At 38.1% G+C, this 14,342-nt stretch overlaps 1 protein-coding gene across 1 annotated transcript; it reads right to left on the minus strand.

Moving 5' to 3' along the window:
• Window positions 1-350: 350 nt before the first annotated feature.
• LOC583272 (microfibrillar-associated protein 1) lies at window positions 351-14,276 on the minus strand. The gene is made up of 11 exons (XM_030993069.1): window positions 14,181-14,276; window positions 11,826-12,043; window positions 10,809-10,860; window positions 9,979-10,149; window positions 8,837-9,197; window positions 7,715-7,845; window positions 6,964-7,072; window positions 6,198-6,367; window positions 4,980-5,139; window positions 3,855-3,944; window positions 351-2,687 (listed from the first exon to the last, which is right to left on the minus strand). Exons 2-11 carry the CDS (start codon window positions 11,905-11,907, stop codon window positions 2,496-2,498), a joined length of 1,518 nt encoding a protein of 505 aa, XP_030848929.1. The 5' UTR covers window positions 11,908-12,043; window positions 14,181-14,276; the 3' UTR covers window positions 351-2,495.
• Between the last annotated feature and the right edge of the window lie 66 nt (window positions 14,277-14,342).

Consider the following 14,342-nt stretch of genomic DNA (forward strand, 5'->3'; position numbering starts at 1 on the left):
TGGCACATGAAGAGAAATGTGGGATTATACTAGTCTCTAGCTTCAGACCTTCTTTTGTTCAGGTTTTGAAGGTAGCTGGCTTCACTGTGCGTTAGCCCTGGGTCTGTTGTTTGCTTTGTGTGTGCTCATGAACACAATATCCAGACACATGAATAGGACAGTGTGATTATACTAGTCTCCAGTTTCAGACCTTGTATAGAAGTCAGGATTTGGACCTTGTAACATAAAGTCAAGTTAGCAAATAAGCCATTCTCGTAATGTAAACAAATTATACTCTTCGTGAAGTGCCTTGGTACGAATGATTCCATGAATAATTGTATTTCAATAGTAACAATGCAAATATAATTTATTATAAGATGATGACGTGGATCCTAATCAAATGATTGGTTGAAAGCGTACACGTGACCAGGCATTTATTTTGCCTAGCGCGCAAACGCGCGCAATTTGGGTAATGACCGGTCATTATCAAAATCATGTTAGAAAACATCATTTAAAAATAAAATCTTATAAAACAAATAATACATATCATTTTGTTTGGGCATTAGTAAAATTACCCACACTTGGTACCTTCAAAACAGCCCTATCGCCTCGCGCGTGTTAGACTGTTGCAAAGGTACCTCGTGTGGGTAATTCATACTAATGCCCTCACTGATGTGTATTATTTGTATATTATGTGATGTTTGTCCTACCTAGTAACAAATACTGTAGTTTAATATGCATTCCGACCATTGAGATACAATTATTCGTAACAGGTGAATAATTTGTAACGAGGCACTTGACAAAGATTTGTGCATTACATGTGATTACATTACAAAAATAATATATTGATTTTTATTTTGCAAATAAGTTCATCATTATAGTGATCAAATGATTGCGTCATTGCATACAGGGCAATCTTTCAAAGCTTACATTAGGAATTTCTAAAGACATCATTAGGAAGATAGTGTACTTTGTATGCATGTCACACAGATGTTTGTTTTTATATAGAAAAGTAGAGGAACCAAAGGATAAAAAAACTTTAAGGCTGAAAAATTGTGAACCGTTCCTCCATATTATGAATGGTTGGCGGCTACGTGATTGTACGATCAACTGCCAAGTTTTGTGTTATGAGACCCTGAACTTTACACCAACAAAACAGAGTCTGAAATATGTTGGATGTAGACTAATACCTACGTAGGCCCTATGCTTCTTGACAAACTTCTAGCAAACAAATAAAAGTGCCTCATATAGCCCATGTCCTGCTGTGTAAGCTAGGATAGGCGGAAACCAAGATGGGTTTTGTTGATAGTATTTAACGACACATTATTTTCAATTTTTGTTCATGAATCGTCTAAATTCACAAAAATTAAATTATAACATGGTACAAAATCACAATGATGAACATTTGCAGTTTGTATAAAGTAAGAGCTTCTCCCCCAAAAATTAACAGTTATTGAAAGTGTTGTAAATTATAGTAAGTGTCAAAAAAAGAAAAGGGTTTGAGTATGCAGACTAAGGTTATGCATGTGAATGGAAAACGTGTGTTTTAATGACAGAAGCCCATCTGGGCCCTGTCTCATAAAACTCCTTATCAATTAAAAGTTACAATAACTGTTGTAAGCTATTGAAATCGTGGCATTGGATCGGCTGATAGTAGATTTGCCATTTAGCACTTGTTATTGATAACATGTTTTTATGAAACAGGGCTCTGATATGCCTTGGGTGTGATCACATTGTGGAGTCCATTCCTACAGGACCAACAAACAAAAAAGTCTGCAGAGACCATTTTGAGAGTTCCAGGGGCGAATAAGTCAAAACCCAGCGTGTCCTTTGAGCATCCTTTGAGTCACTTACACTTTACACATGGTGCACCATTTCAAGTCACTGCACCTTTCTTGAATTTCTCACTGTAGGTTCCTCGAAGCTCTGTGCCATGCTGCCTGTAACAGATGCAGAGAACTTCATTCTGAAGCTTTTCCAAATTGTCTTGTTTTTCAAGACATAAATTCATGCGCTTGCTTGTCAAACTATCACTCTCAACTAGCTGTGCATCGTCTCGTTGCGTAGCACAGCAAAGGAAACCCGACACTTCCTTGAAAAGCTTTCTGATATTACAGTACATGGATTGACCTATAGATATAACCATTGACTGTTGTCTGTCAACTAGTTATGCACCGTCTCATCGCGTTGCGCCCTTCCAGGACTTTCTTGATGCTGGTTTCTCAAAGCTCTGCTTCCTGGCTCTAGTGAAGTATACCTGAAACTTCTTTGAAAAGCTCTATGAATTTTTTTCTGAATTGACCTATGCAAGTATTGTCCGTCACAACTTCGTCTCTCAACTAGCTATGCATCGTTTCACTGCGTTGCGCCCTTTCTTGCTCTGGATGTCTCATAGCTCTTCTTCCTGGAGCCAGTAATAGACACCTGAAACTTTCTTGAAAAGCTTCCGACATGAGGAATTGTCCTATGTTAGCATTGTCTGTCACAACTTTGTCTCTAACCTAGCTATGATCATCTCATTGGGCGTCGCCCTTCCGTGACTTTCTTCCTGAGGGCTTCTCAAAGCTCTGCTTCAAGCCCCCGGCGCCGGAGGACTGAAACTTCCTGGAGAGGGCTGTCTCGTTGGCCCAAGGTGATTCCATGGTCGTGGTGTCCTGGTCAACGAGATGAGTGTACTTGGTCCGACCGGAACGTCCAAAGTTCTTGACCTGAAGAGAGAAAGAGCAACATACATATGTATAATTACAACTACGTTTTTTCCATTTGTACAAATGATGTTGGTGTTTGGATGAAACAAGCACGAAAAGACCCAAGTAGCCCTGTATTTTGGAAAGCGGCCACGATTATTTTCATACCCAGAACTTGCAACTCATGAACAGGGATGCCAGTTAGAATTGATCAGAGGGCCTGAAAATCATCTCCTAGAATGGGCTATTTGGTACACAAAAAATCCTAAACTATGGCCTGAAAATAAATTGCCAGGGCCTGAACTACTGGCATCCCTGCTTAAATGTAAGCAGGGATGCCAGATTTCAGTCAAAAGCCCGATTTCAGGCCCTGGCGATTTATTTTCAGGCCATAGTTTTAGGCTTTTTTGTGTACAAAATAGCCCTTTCTTGTAGAGCCACAAACTAACGTTCAACTAGAAGGTCTATACTAGATTCTCTATGATCTGTACTGGTGAGCCCCTGTTCATATTTTGAAGTTCTGGGGGAAGAGAAAAATTTGGGGGGTACTTTCAACAATCAATGAGGGGCCAGTTTCATAAAACCGGTTATCTATAACAACTGCAAAATTTCTATGACAAATTTCCTCTCAGCCAATCAGATGCCATGATTTCAGTAGCTTATAACAGTTATTGTAAACTTGTTATTGATATCAAGTTTCATGAAGCAGGGCCCTGGCTTTACTTCATCAAAGATATGAGGGCTACGGTTGCAATTAGGGTTCAGGGGGGTGTTTCACAAAGATATTATGTTGAACTTATCTCTAAGTTGGACTTAACAATTATGGAAAACCGTAAGCATCATTGAAAATATTTTGTAAAAGTTATTTCAAAAGGCATAAAATGTTGATTAAAATCATTCATATTTTCTATTATCAAGGAGATTTCATGTTCTTGATGTGGTATTAATGAAAAGTCTAAAATACTTCAATTTTTGCTTTTGGAAATATTTAAAATTAAGGCTACAAATGGCTCTCCATTGTTTTTTAAGTCCAACTTAGAGTTAGGTTTGACTTAGGATCTTTATGAAACACCCCCAGGTTAGGTAATGTATGCTTGTTCCTGGGTTGAGTGTGGGAATTATTTAAACTCTTGAAAGATTGTCATTGATTTATTACTTCAAGAGAAATTGCAAATAAAACTCCGTTACCTGCATGACTTTAGGCAAGACTGTCTTATCAAAGTGATCTTCAAGCGTGGCTCCAGAAACGTCTCTCTTCAGTACCTCCTTCTCATCATCCTGCATTGAAACGTAGAACAAAGCGTGGTTCAATAGATGAAATGCGTTCAGAATGAATGCGAGATGGATGCTACCACCCTTCAATTTACCCATTATAGGAAGGAAAATGAAATGTGTTTACACTAAACATGATGCTAGTGCCCTATATCTTCTTGTCATCGTGAGAAACGTATAACAAAATGTAATAACTCAACCAAAATATGCATATTGAACATGGTATGAAATTAACTAAACTATTCATCAACCAATATTGAGTTGCAATAAAAGAGACAAATTTTCTTTCATGAATCAAGATTGGATATAAGGTATTACAAATTTGACGATTCACACTAACTATGGCTATGACATACTACAATTATTTATATTAGGCCAAAAAAAAAAAAAAAAAAACATGTTTAGCGTCCTGTTTTTTTTTTAAATAGGAAGGAGGCCCTTTTTTTTGCTTTCAAAATGGCCGCTCGAAATGGCCGCTCGGTCCATTTTCCCTGACAGTCTGGATATTTTTCAAGATAGCCGCCGACAATTAATTTTTTTTTTTTTTTTAAAATCAGAAATAGATCCATTTTAGCAGTGTTTTTTTTCTTTAAAAAAAAAATTCAAAAAAAAATAGGAGGCGGCCCCCAAAAAGGAAGCGGGCAGGGACGCTAAACATGTTTATTTGTTTTAATGGCCTTATACCATGATTTAGATTGAGCAAGGGATACAACAGATAATTATTTAGTTAATTAATCCACTCATATATTATGTGATCCATAATCTCTTCTTCCTCTAGAATGTCACACTTCTACCTTTCTATCGTTGTTTCTTTTTCCCTCCTTTCTCTCTCACTCTCTCTCTGTTTTTCTCCTTCAGCTTATTGTAAGACTATGATACATGTATAGATTTGCACGACAATTTGATTATTGTCATTTACTTTTGTAAAATCAACGTAATTCAGCCCTTGGCCTGGCATAGGGAATTTTTTAAATAAATACCAATACCAATTAAAAGTAAATAAATATATATATATATAAACAAGAGACCTTTAGAACTTACCAAATAGAAAGCACCACGATGGTAGTACTTCTGTAAGAACTTGTATCGTCCCTTGTTCTGTTTGTTGGTAATCTGTTTGGGATTCTGTCTCAGTTCTTCTCTTCTCTCCTCCTCCGTCATGTTCCTCAGCCTCTCCGTTTCCTGCCGCTCCTTCTCGATCCTAGATCACAAAGGAGGAATGAATCACAAGTGATTAGTTAATATTATATTCCACATACAAAGAATATTGCGCTAAGATTGGTCAAAAGTAAATCATGTGATGAAAGATAGTTCGCCCATCATTCATGGGAGAAGAAAAGTTTGTTGCACTGTGCAGATAGTAGTACTATCTGCACAGTGCAACACACTTTCTTGTATACGTACGTACGTATTAATGCATGCACTGTATGTATTGTACACCGTTTGCTAGCTGTTAATTGATGATTTGTTGCTCTTAAATTACGGAAGAAGTGAGATGTTCCCGGTGTGGAATAAAAAGCAAATAATCACCTGTAGGTTTTAAGCGAGGGCAAACTATCACTTCCTCGGCGATCTGAATGTATACGCTATCTTTCCTCAGTTTCGCTTCGGAAAGATAGCTACATCCAGATCGCCTCGGAAGTGATAGTTTGTCCCATCACTATCACCAACGTTAATTATTTGCTTAATAATAGGTCCATTTATAAAACACAGCGAGTATGTGAATATACTCTACTGCGTTTACAACAAAATGAAAAATTAATACCCCAGCCATAGCTGAGCAGCTATAATAAGGCATTCAAGGAATTTCTTCCTACTTGGAACCCATTTACTTTACCTGGGTGGAGGGTGGCAAAATAAGGCAAAATAAATGTAGATTAATGTCTTGCCAAAGGACATTAATGCTGCGGCGGGCCTCAAAATGTGAACCGTGTGTTTAACAGATGACCAAGGTAAAGTGTACCAATCATCAAAAAAAAAATTGTCTATAATAAGAATGAATAAAATCAAGCAAAAAATAGTTTACCTGACAAAACAGACAAACTGCCTATAAAGACTGCTCCAGGGAAATGTAAACAGGTGTCTTTACAGACAGGTTATACGAGACAATCATCTTGAAAACTTATTAATTATGACAAGAGTACATTTACATATACATATTATGTAATGTATGTATAATACATAAATTCATAGACAGGTTTGACTGTAACTATTTTTGATCATGTCCTGACTGTTTCCAAGCTACAAAACATTACTCACTGTTCACGTTCGTCCCTGTCGCGCTTGATCCTGCGCAGTTCCCGAACTTTCCACGCCTCGTACTCTACTTCATCGTTCTCATCATCTGTGTTCACGGTCAGGAGGTTAGGCTCATTTGTTCCGACATCTTCTTCCGGTTCCTGGACCTTGTTCGCATCATTCTCTACCATCTAAACAAAGATAGATTTTTAATGAATTTTTTAAAAAAACAATTAGAAAGAAGAAGAAGAAGATGATGAATCTTGTTCGCATCATTCTCTACCATCTGAAGAAAGAAAAAAAATCATGAAAAATAAAGAATTATTTGCGGAATTACGAACAAAAGAGTAAGAATGAAGGAGGATGTGGAAAAAGAGCAAGAGAAGAAGGAGAAGGAGATGACGAAGAGGAATGAGAAGAGGAAGAGTAGAGAAAGGAGGAGAGAAAGGAGCTTAGGCTCATCAGATCAGACTTGCTGAGTCTGCCTTGCATCCATCTGTACCATCTAAACAAAAATACATTTTTTATGAAAAATTATTTGAACAAATATTTGAAAATAAGGGAAGAACAAAACAAAAGAAGAAGATGATGCAAAAGAGGGGGAGGAGGAGGAGGAATAGGAGAAGGAGAACAATTTAGAACCTTTAAAGTTATGAAATAGAAAGCATACATAAACATCCAGGATAATGTTTTTAAAAAAGTTGTTTAAGATAAACCTGTGGAAATGGAGGGATCCACTGAAATGCAGAGCTTGTAAGATGTTCCATACATTGATTGGAAGACTTACTCTTATTGTTTCTCTTTTCCTGGCCTCTGCCTTGAGCTTAGCTTCTTCTTCTAGCTCCTGTTCTTTCATTGCAGCTATCTCCTTTTCTTGAATGGTGACGCGATCTTTCCTAAAAACATCAAACAGTCAATGACATTATGTGGTAATGAATGAAAAAAATTGGTTCCTTTCCTTAAATTTAATGATTTTCCTAAAAACATTCAAACAAAATTTTGTTCTTTCATGGCAGCTCTCTCCTTTTCTTGAATGGTGACGCGATCTTTCCTGAAAACATCAAACAATCAATGACAATCAATTTGATTATTACAAATAAAACAGGATGGGTTCCTTTCCATAAATACAATGATTTGTCTGAAAACATTATATGAAAGAGCATTAAAAAGGGTAATTCCATTTCATTTCATTCACGATTTGTTAGAAACAAAATTTCATGTTTCGCCACCAAAGTATCAGGTAACGTATATTTTCCCACAATCCAACCAACATACACACAGGTCAAAGGTTACAGCAAGAAATTGTGTAGTTTTCTTTAAAGGGATCGAATAACTTTGTCTCAGATTCTGAAACAAAATCGTGATTTAGCTCATGCTGCAATGATATTTTTTAGGGCTTCAATATTACACCATATCACAGACACTGATACCATGTAGGGTCATGCATCTCAGACTTAACATTGTTAAACGATGCCTTCAAAAGAAAATTTAGTAATTTATAAATCCCTCCCAACTGTATGTCTACCGAGAGTACTTACTTGGCGACAAAGACTGGTTTTAATCTTGGCCCATCTTCTTCTTCCGAGTCGGTATACTCCTCGTATTCTGACGATTCCTCTTCATCCGAATCGACCTTTTCCTTCTTGTTGTCGTCCTCGATTCCCATGACCTAAAATAGGTCAAAGGTCGTGGGTTAATAATCTGGTTGCTTTCTTCTTCAATAATAGTGGGAACTTTGTCTCACAAAGCCATCATAGGCTTTTAAAAAAAGTTCTCCTTTTTCAATTTAAAGAAATTGTAAAGAGTGAAACATTTTTAATACATTGCCGATGATATTAATTACTTTTTTTTTTCCATTGATTTGTTGTATTGCATAAACGTTTATTTGCTTTGATTGTATTTATATGAAAATGAAATGAATAAACAATTGATTATAAATACTAGCTCTCTTTGAAATAAATCAAGCAATTAATAAGTCCTTTCTCCACTGCATGCATAGAATGTTTACAAATGCTTTTCATTTATAGGAATAACATGCAAAAGGTTATGGATTTTAATTTTCTGGATTGCATATCGCATATCTACAATGTTATTGACTCCTGTGTAAGGATGTGTTAAATCTGATGGACTTCCTCTTCCTTTGTGGTTGAAATAAAAAATAAACAAGTTGTTTCAGTGAATAGATTCGGACTCTGGATGAACACAGCTTCCTGTGACATAACTCTCTTTACTCTACTAGCTATGGTCCCATGTACACAAATGGACATTCAATCAATAATTTAACTTCTACATTTTCTTGCACTCTTCACCTAGCTATATGTGGGAACTATTTTCATGCTCCATGAATTGGACCTCTCAATGAGCACAGCTTCTGCTGATGCAACTATGTATTCTACCAGCTATGGTCCCTCTTCACTCAACTATTCATAATCCTATGAACACAAATGGATACTGAATTAACAAATTCACTTGTACCTCTATATCCTCTTGCACTCTTGGAAAAGGAAATTATTTGTGTGCACCATGAAATTGACCTATGAATGAGCACAGCTTCCGTTGATGCAACTATCTCTATTCCACTAGCTATGGTCGCTCTCTACTCAAGTAACTATAATCCCCATGTACACAAATAGATATTGAATCAATAAATTCACTTGTACCTCTATATCCTCTTGCACTCTCTGCCTAGCTCTAGCCCGCATCGCAGCTCTCCTACGCTCTATCTCCTCCTCATCGAGTTCCTCCTCGTCAGACGAGCTCTCCTCAACCTCCATCCGATAGGTCTTGCTCGGTGCCTGATCTCGACGGTCGACCTCGCGGAAACTCCTTGAATACCCCTCATCCTCCTTTTCCTCAGCGGCTTCTTCTTCTTCGGAGCTCTCCTCCCGATGTCGATCGCGTACCCTGCTCCCGAAGTCTCGGCTGCGATGGGCGAGGTAGTCCTCCTCCTCATGGTCTTCCTCATCATCGTCGCCTTCGTCCAGGATCTCGGGACCATGGATGTGCCTGTGACGTGCGATCCTAAGGAGGCAAAATCACAAAAACTTTTGAAAATCAGAAGTTGTTGACCTAAAATAATAACAATATTGGGTTCTTGTATAGCGCGCTTTATAATACAACTCTACGTTCATTCAGCTTTCCATTGATATGGAGATGTATTTCTAACATAAGGCCTCTGCACTAGCTGGCCAGGAGGGATTATACCTCCCTGCATGGTCACTGACAGGTGGTTATCTCATCAAATCAGCTCTCAATTAAGTGAAGAAAAAGGGGATCATGGGGGACCAACATGCACCGATTAAGCATTGTTTGCTATATAGAGGGCGCAAGTAGCTATAAGTAGTGCAGTGGGGCTTTAAAGCTTTTGAAAATTGGAAGTTGTTGACCTAAAAACTAGCTATGGATTTGATGGCACAATGACTTTGCATCAATTAAGAACGGCTCATCAAAAGTTAGGTTTTTAATTTGCTTGTGTGCAATACTGCAAGGGTAAACATTGGTTATTTCTTTATCATACAATTCTAAGTTCATTCAGCTTTCCATTGAAGTTGTATTTTTATTGGATAACGTCTTTAACAGACAATAATAATAATAATAAAAACGGTGCTTATAAAGCGCTTACCACAGAAGTCTCAAAGCACTATAACAAACAAAATACAATGATAAACAATTACATATCAAACAAAACAAAAAGAAAATGCTAATAAACATACAAATTACAATTCATATGAAATACACATCAATGTGAACAGAGTAAGTTAGACAGGTTTGTCTAGCATGTATACAGGTCCATGGTACGAACCTCTCTGCTTCTTCGTCATCGCTATCATCCTCATGCCTGACGCGAAGCCTCCTGATCCTGGCGTCTTCTGCGTCCAGCCTGGATGTTGGGTAGTGCTGCTTGCGTCGGCCGACAAACGGCCCTTCAGCCTCCTCATCCTCATCACTGCTGAACTGGGGTGCAAAGTCAGGTCTGAAAGGGTAGCATAAAAAAATACATTCAAATATAGACATGGGATGTAATTAAAGCTGGGTTAACGATTGCAGGGCCTTCAGAAGGAACAGTATTAATACTGACGAGGATACCCTGGGTAAACCAGACATAATAATAATATTATTATTATTATTGGAACAAACCACAGTTTATTACTGCTGAGCTAGGGCACTAAGGCCGGTCTGAAGAGGGAGCATACAAAATACAGTTTTCAAGTTTGAAAGTCTGACGGGGACATTCAAAATACACTTGGAACTGTAATTGGATCAGAGATGTGTCCTCACTGCTGCTGAACTGAGGTGCAAAGTGCAGTCTGGGGGGGGGGGGGGGGGGGGGGGGAATACAAAATACACATGAATTGAAATTTGAACCGAGACATGTCATCACAGCTGAACCAAGGTGAAATGGCTGACCTACCAAAGAGGGGCACTGATTACACATATAATAATAACAATAGTGGAGTCTTGTATAGCGCTTATGTCTGGCACATTGCCACTCCTGGCGCTCCATCATGATAATTGTTTTCAAATAATTCTCTCTGGTCTGGATCAAAGTATCATGACTTGTCATCGACATATAAAGTCACAGGACACTTTTACTAAAGAATGAAGAAGAAAATAAATTGTGATGAATCTCACCTTTTACCAGGCACATATCTCTTGACTTTCACCTTCTGCATACTAATTTCACCTAATTATAATGAAATGAAGATCAATTTTAATTAACATCCTGAAATCACTTTAAAGTAGATCATACATGTAGGTACAGACACAAACAATGCTTTATTTCCATTCACCCACTAAAGTAGAAATTAAGCACCATAAACCAACTTTTATAAAAAGGTTTCTTACTTTCATGTGTAGTCATATGAAAATTTCTTTATTTTCATATCAACTATTAAAATAAGGCACATCAATGTTAAAATAAAACCTAAAATTAGTGAGTAATTGGGTGAATTTCTGTTGCAGCAGGATATGCATTGTACATGGTTTTTAAAATAGACTATTCTGAAGAAAACAAGCATCAAAATCTTCATCTTGGCAAAACAGTTTAAAGCGATCACACTACTCTTCCTGTCGAATTGGTGTTGTTTTCATGGGACCTCTATTCATAAGGACCGCTATCCATAACGCGTAACAAAATGAAAAGTGATCCTTTTTGAATAGCGGCCCTTATAAATAGCAAGCAAACCTTAGCAAATTTACTTCGCTATTCACCAGGACCACCCTTCGTAAGGACCGCTATCCATAACGCGTGACTAAATAAATAGCGATCTTCAATAAAAAAGAGGTCCTTATATTAAATAGCAAGACCCGTTTTCATTGCTATTCTCAGTCTTTTTGTTGGAAGAAAAATGTTATTGGGTTAACAGCCACATGGTGTTGAATTCCCCTTGAAAGCCCACGTTTATGCATCTTTAATTGGCCCCTACACATTCTTTAAGACCTTTAAGACCTGGGATCTGTTTCACAAAGCTTTTTTTCAATGACAAAGGACAAAAATCAGTGACAAATCTGCTGATAACCAATCAGAAGCAAGGATTTCAGTAGCTTATGACAAAGACTGTCATTTGTCACTGATGACAAGTTTTGTGAAACAGGGCCCTAGTCTCTAGCAACATTCCCTGTACATGTGTGCTTTAAATTATTGCTTACCTTTGTCATTTTTGACAGGTATGGCACCTGCCGTGCTCTGTATAGGAACACGCTCCGCTCCTTTGATCCCTCGACCAGACATGATGGCTGATGATGAAGTGCGTTCCTGCGTGTGTTTGGACTTGTCCTACACAGGACGGTTGGGGTCGGGTCAAAGGGTAGAAGGGCAATGGGATCCAGCGACCTTTGACCTTGCAAGCGTAAAAGCAGCTTGAATCCTGGAGAAATGAATAGAAGCAACAGTGAGATGTAAGAAACAGTGATAGCATGTTCAGACTAAGGCAAATTTATGCGAAACTGGCAATACGAATGGCCTAGAATCGGCCGGATTGGGGTCTGATTGGCATCAATTCGGACTGTCCAAATATGTTGGAGAGTCTCTACACATTAGGAGACGGTGATAGCCAATTCAGACTACTGTCATAGGGAATTTATACAAATCTGGTAAGGCTGCGACGGGTAGTCGAATGCTCGAGTACCCGCACGGTTGACAACTACTCGGGTACGATTTCTTGTACCCGAATATTCGGCCGCAAAAAAAATGTCCAGGCCCATGCTTACCCGTGCCAGGGAGAGCGGCGTCCGCTGGCATGGTACAGTCGGTAAAAATGTTTCCCAACTCAAGCACTGTCAAACTCACCTTTCAGAAACTGTTTGGACTTGGAGGAAAATGGATTATTCTGCAATCTTTGGTTTTTAAAACAGCATTGTTTACTGTTATTATTCTTATTAAATCGGCACCTTCAACTGCAACTCAAAGTAAAGTTGCATGCGTTTTCAGCGAGGGACCAGAGAAACTGCTGAGTGGTATGGTAGTGGCAAAAAAAGAAAAAAAATTCAAAAAAATTCAAAAAAATTATAAAAAAACATGGCGTCCGAATATTCGAGTATTCGCCTGTGAACCTGGGAGTGTACTCGGGTACCTCATTACACTGTTTTGCACAGCCCTAAAATCTGGTATAAAGAATCTTTGTACAAAGAATCCAAGTACATAAATATTGAAGGGAAGTAGACAACAGCATTATGTAAGGAAACATTGAATGAAGAAACTAATTTTGACAAGGTCAGTTTACACGACACCTGACCAATCATTAGTGTGCACTCATGATAAGCCCCACCCAGTAATATGATTTTGAACAATGCAATGTTCAGACCAGAGCTTTCCCTCTTGAAAAATAACCATTTTTGACTGTCTAGTTAATTTTTTACAGAATCTACATATGATCTACTTATGTTTTTGTTACACAAATGATGGGCTTGTGACATGGGATATGGAGGGCGAGAGAGCCACAAAATTGGCAGAGAAAAACTACATTGGAAGACAAATAAACTTGATACTTGATACTTGATACTTGACATTGGCCCTTGTTGTTGTTTCTGATTGTCTCCAATATCAGTAGGGGCGCTGGTCGGAGAATGAGGATCGCCCGCCTAAACGAGGATATCCTTGTAAACGCGGACTAAATGCGTCCTAAAAAATTAGGGATCGCCTGCATTCTCGCTGACATTTTTTCTTCTTCGGCGCTCTGCCTGTTTCGGTTTCCTGATCCGCGCGCTGAAAAATATGAAAAATGGATTCCGTGTAATAAAATACCCCCAGTTTACCGTCTATCTTTATGGGTTGTCCGTCTTCCCCAGGAACTCTCTGTACAAATTCAATGTGAAATGCATCAAGAAAATCATTGCGGAATCTGTTTTTTGCATCGCCAACGCGCGGATCAAAAATTAAAAAAAAATCAGCCGACGACCCTTATTTTTGCGGACAAATCTGTCCCCGTTTATGAAGATGACCCTTGTTTATGAGGACGATCCTTATTCTCGGCCCAGCGCCCCTACTGAATTAAGAGACTATATTTTGTTACCTCTAATCTAATAATGCCAATTTGAGTCCAATGAAAACAAATCCCTCAGAAAAAAAGGCCTAACATTAACAAAATTTAGAAAGCAAGAGAGAGAGAGAGAGAGAGAGAGAGAGAGAGAAGAAAGGTTTCTCATCATCACATCACAGCATGAAAACCTTCAGATCATCATGTTATCAATAATAAACATTCCATTAATCAAACAAGTGAACACAATGACACTGTAAGCTGTATGATAATATTTAATGATCGCATCTTGCAATCAGCTCAGCTCAGCTCAGACCTCAGTCGATTTTGACACGATTTCTCCACACACATTTGTATCACCAGTCCCACACATGGCAAATGATGTTGCACAGTTCACTACCAATCACAAATAAATTTAAATTTTGAGAAATCCGTTACATCATTGTACTAATCATTAACAAAGAATATTAAATTATGTAACCAAGAGTGGTTTACATACAGAATAAAGGAGACTTGGTTATTTACTTACTCAGATTAAACCATTTTTGTTTGGCTTTTCAACAGGCAAATTTTACTCTTCAGTTCCTATATTGTTTTTTTAGTCGACGTAGATGGCGATATGAATGTGTAGAGCCGAAAATAAAAAGACTAGTGTCCGAACACTTCTTTGTGAGTGTTGTTCCCACTTGTC

This window comes from Strongylocentrotus purpuratus, unplaced genomic scaffold (genome assembly GCF_000002235.5).
Source record: "Strongylocentrotus purpuratus isolate Spur 01 unplaced genomic scaffold, Spur_5.0 spur5_scaffold_20, whole genome shotgun sequence".
Lineage (NCBI taxonomy): Eukaryota > Metazoa > Echinodermata > Echinoidea > Camarodonta > Strongylocentrotidae > Strongylocentrotus > Strongylocentrotus purpuratus.

Coding starts and splice junctions, on each gene's coding strand:
- LOC583272 (XM_030993069.1), bottom strand. CDS start 11,907: ATGTCTGGTCGAGGGATCAAAGGAGCGGAGCGTGTTCCTATACAGAGC. Junction 10,861..11,825: donor ACCTGTCAAAAATGACAAAG/GTAAGCAATAAT, acceptor CATTATAATTAG/GTGAAATTAGTATGCAGAAG. Junction 5,140..6,197: donor GACAGGGACGAACGTGAACA/GTGAGTAATGTT, acceptor TTTGTGATCTAG/GATCGAGAAGGAGCGGCAGG.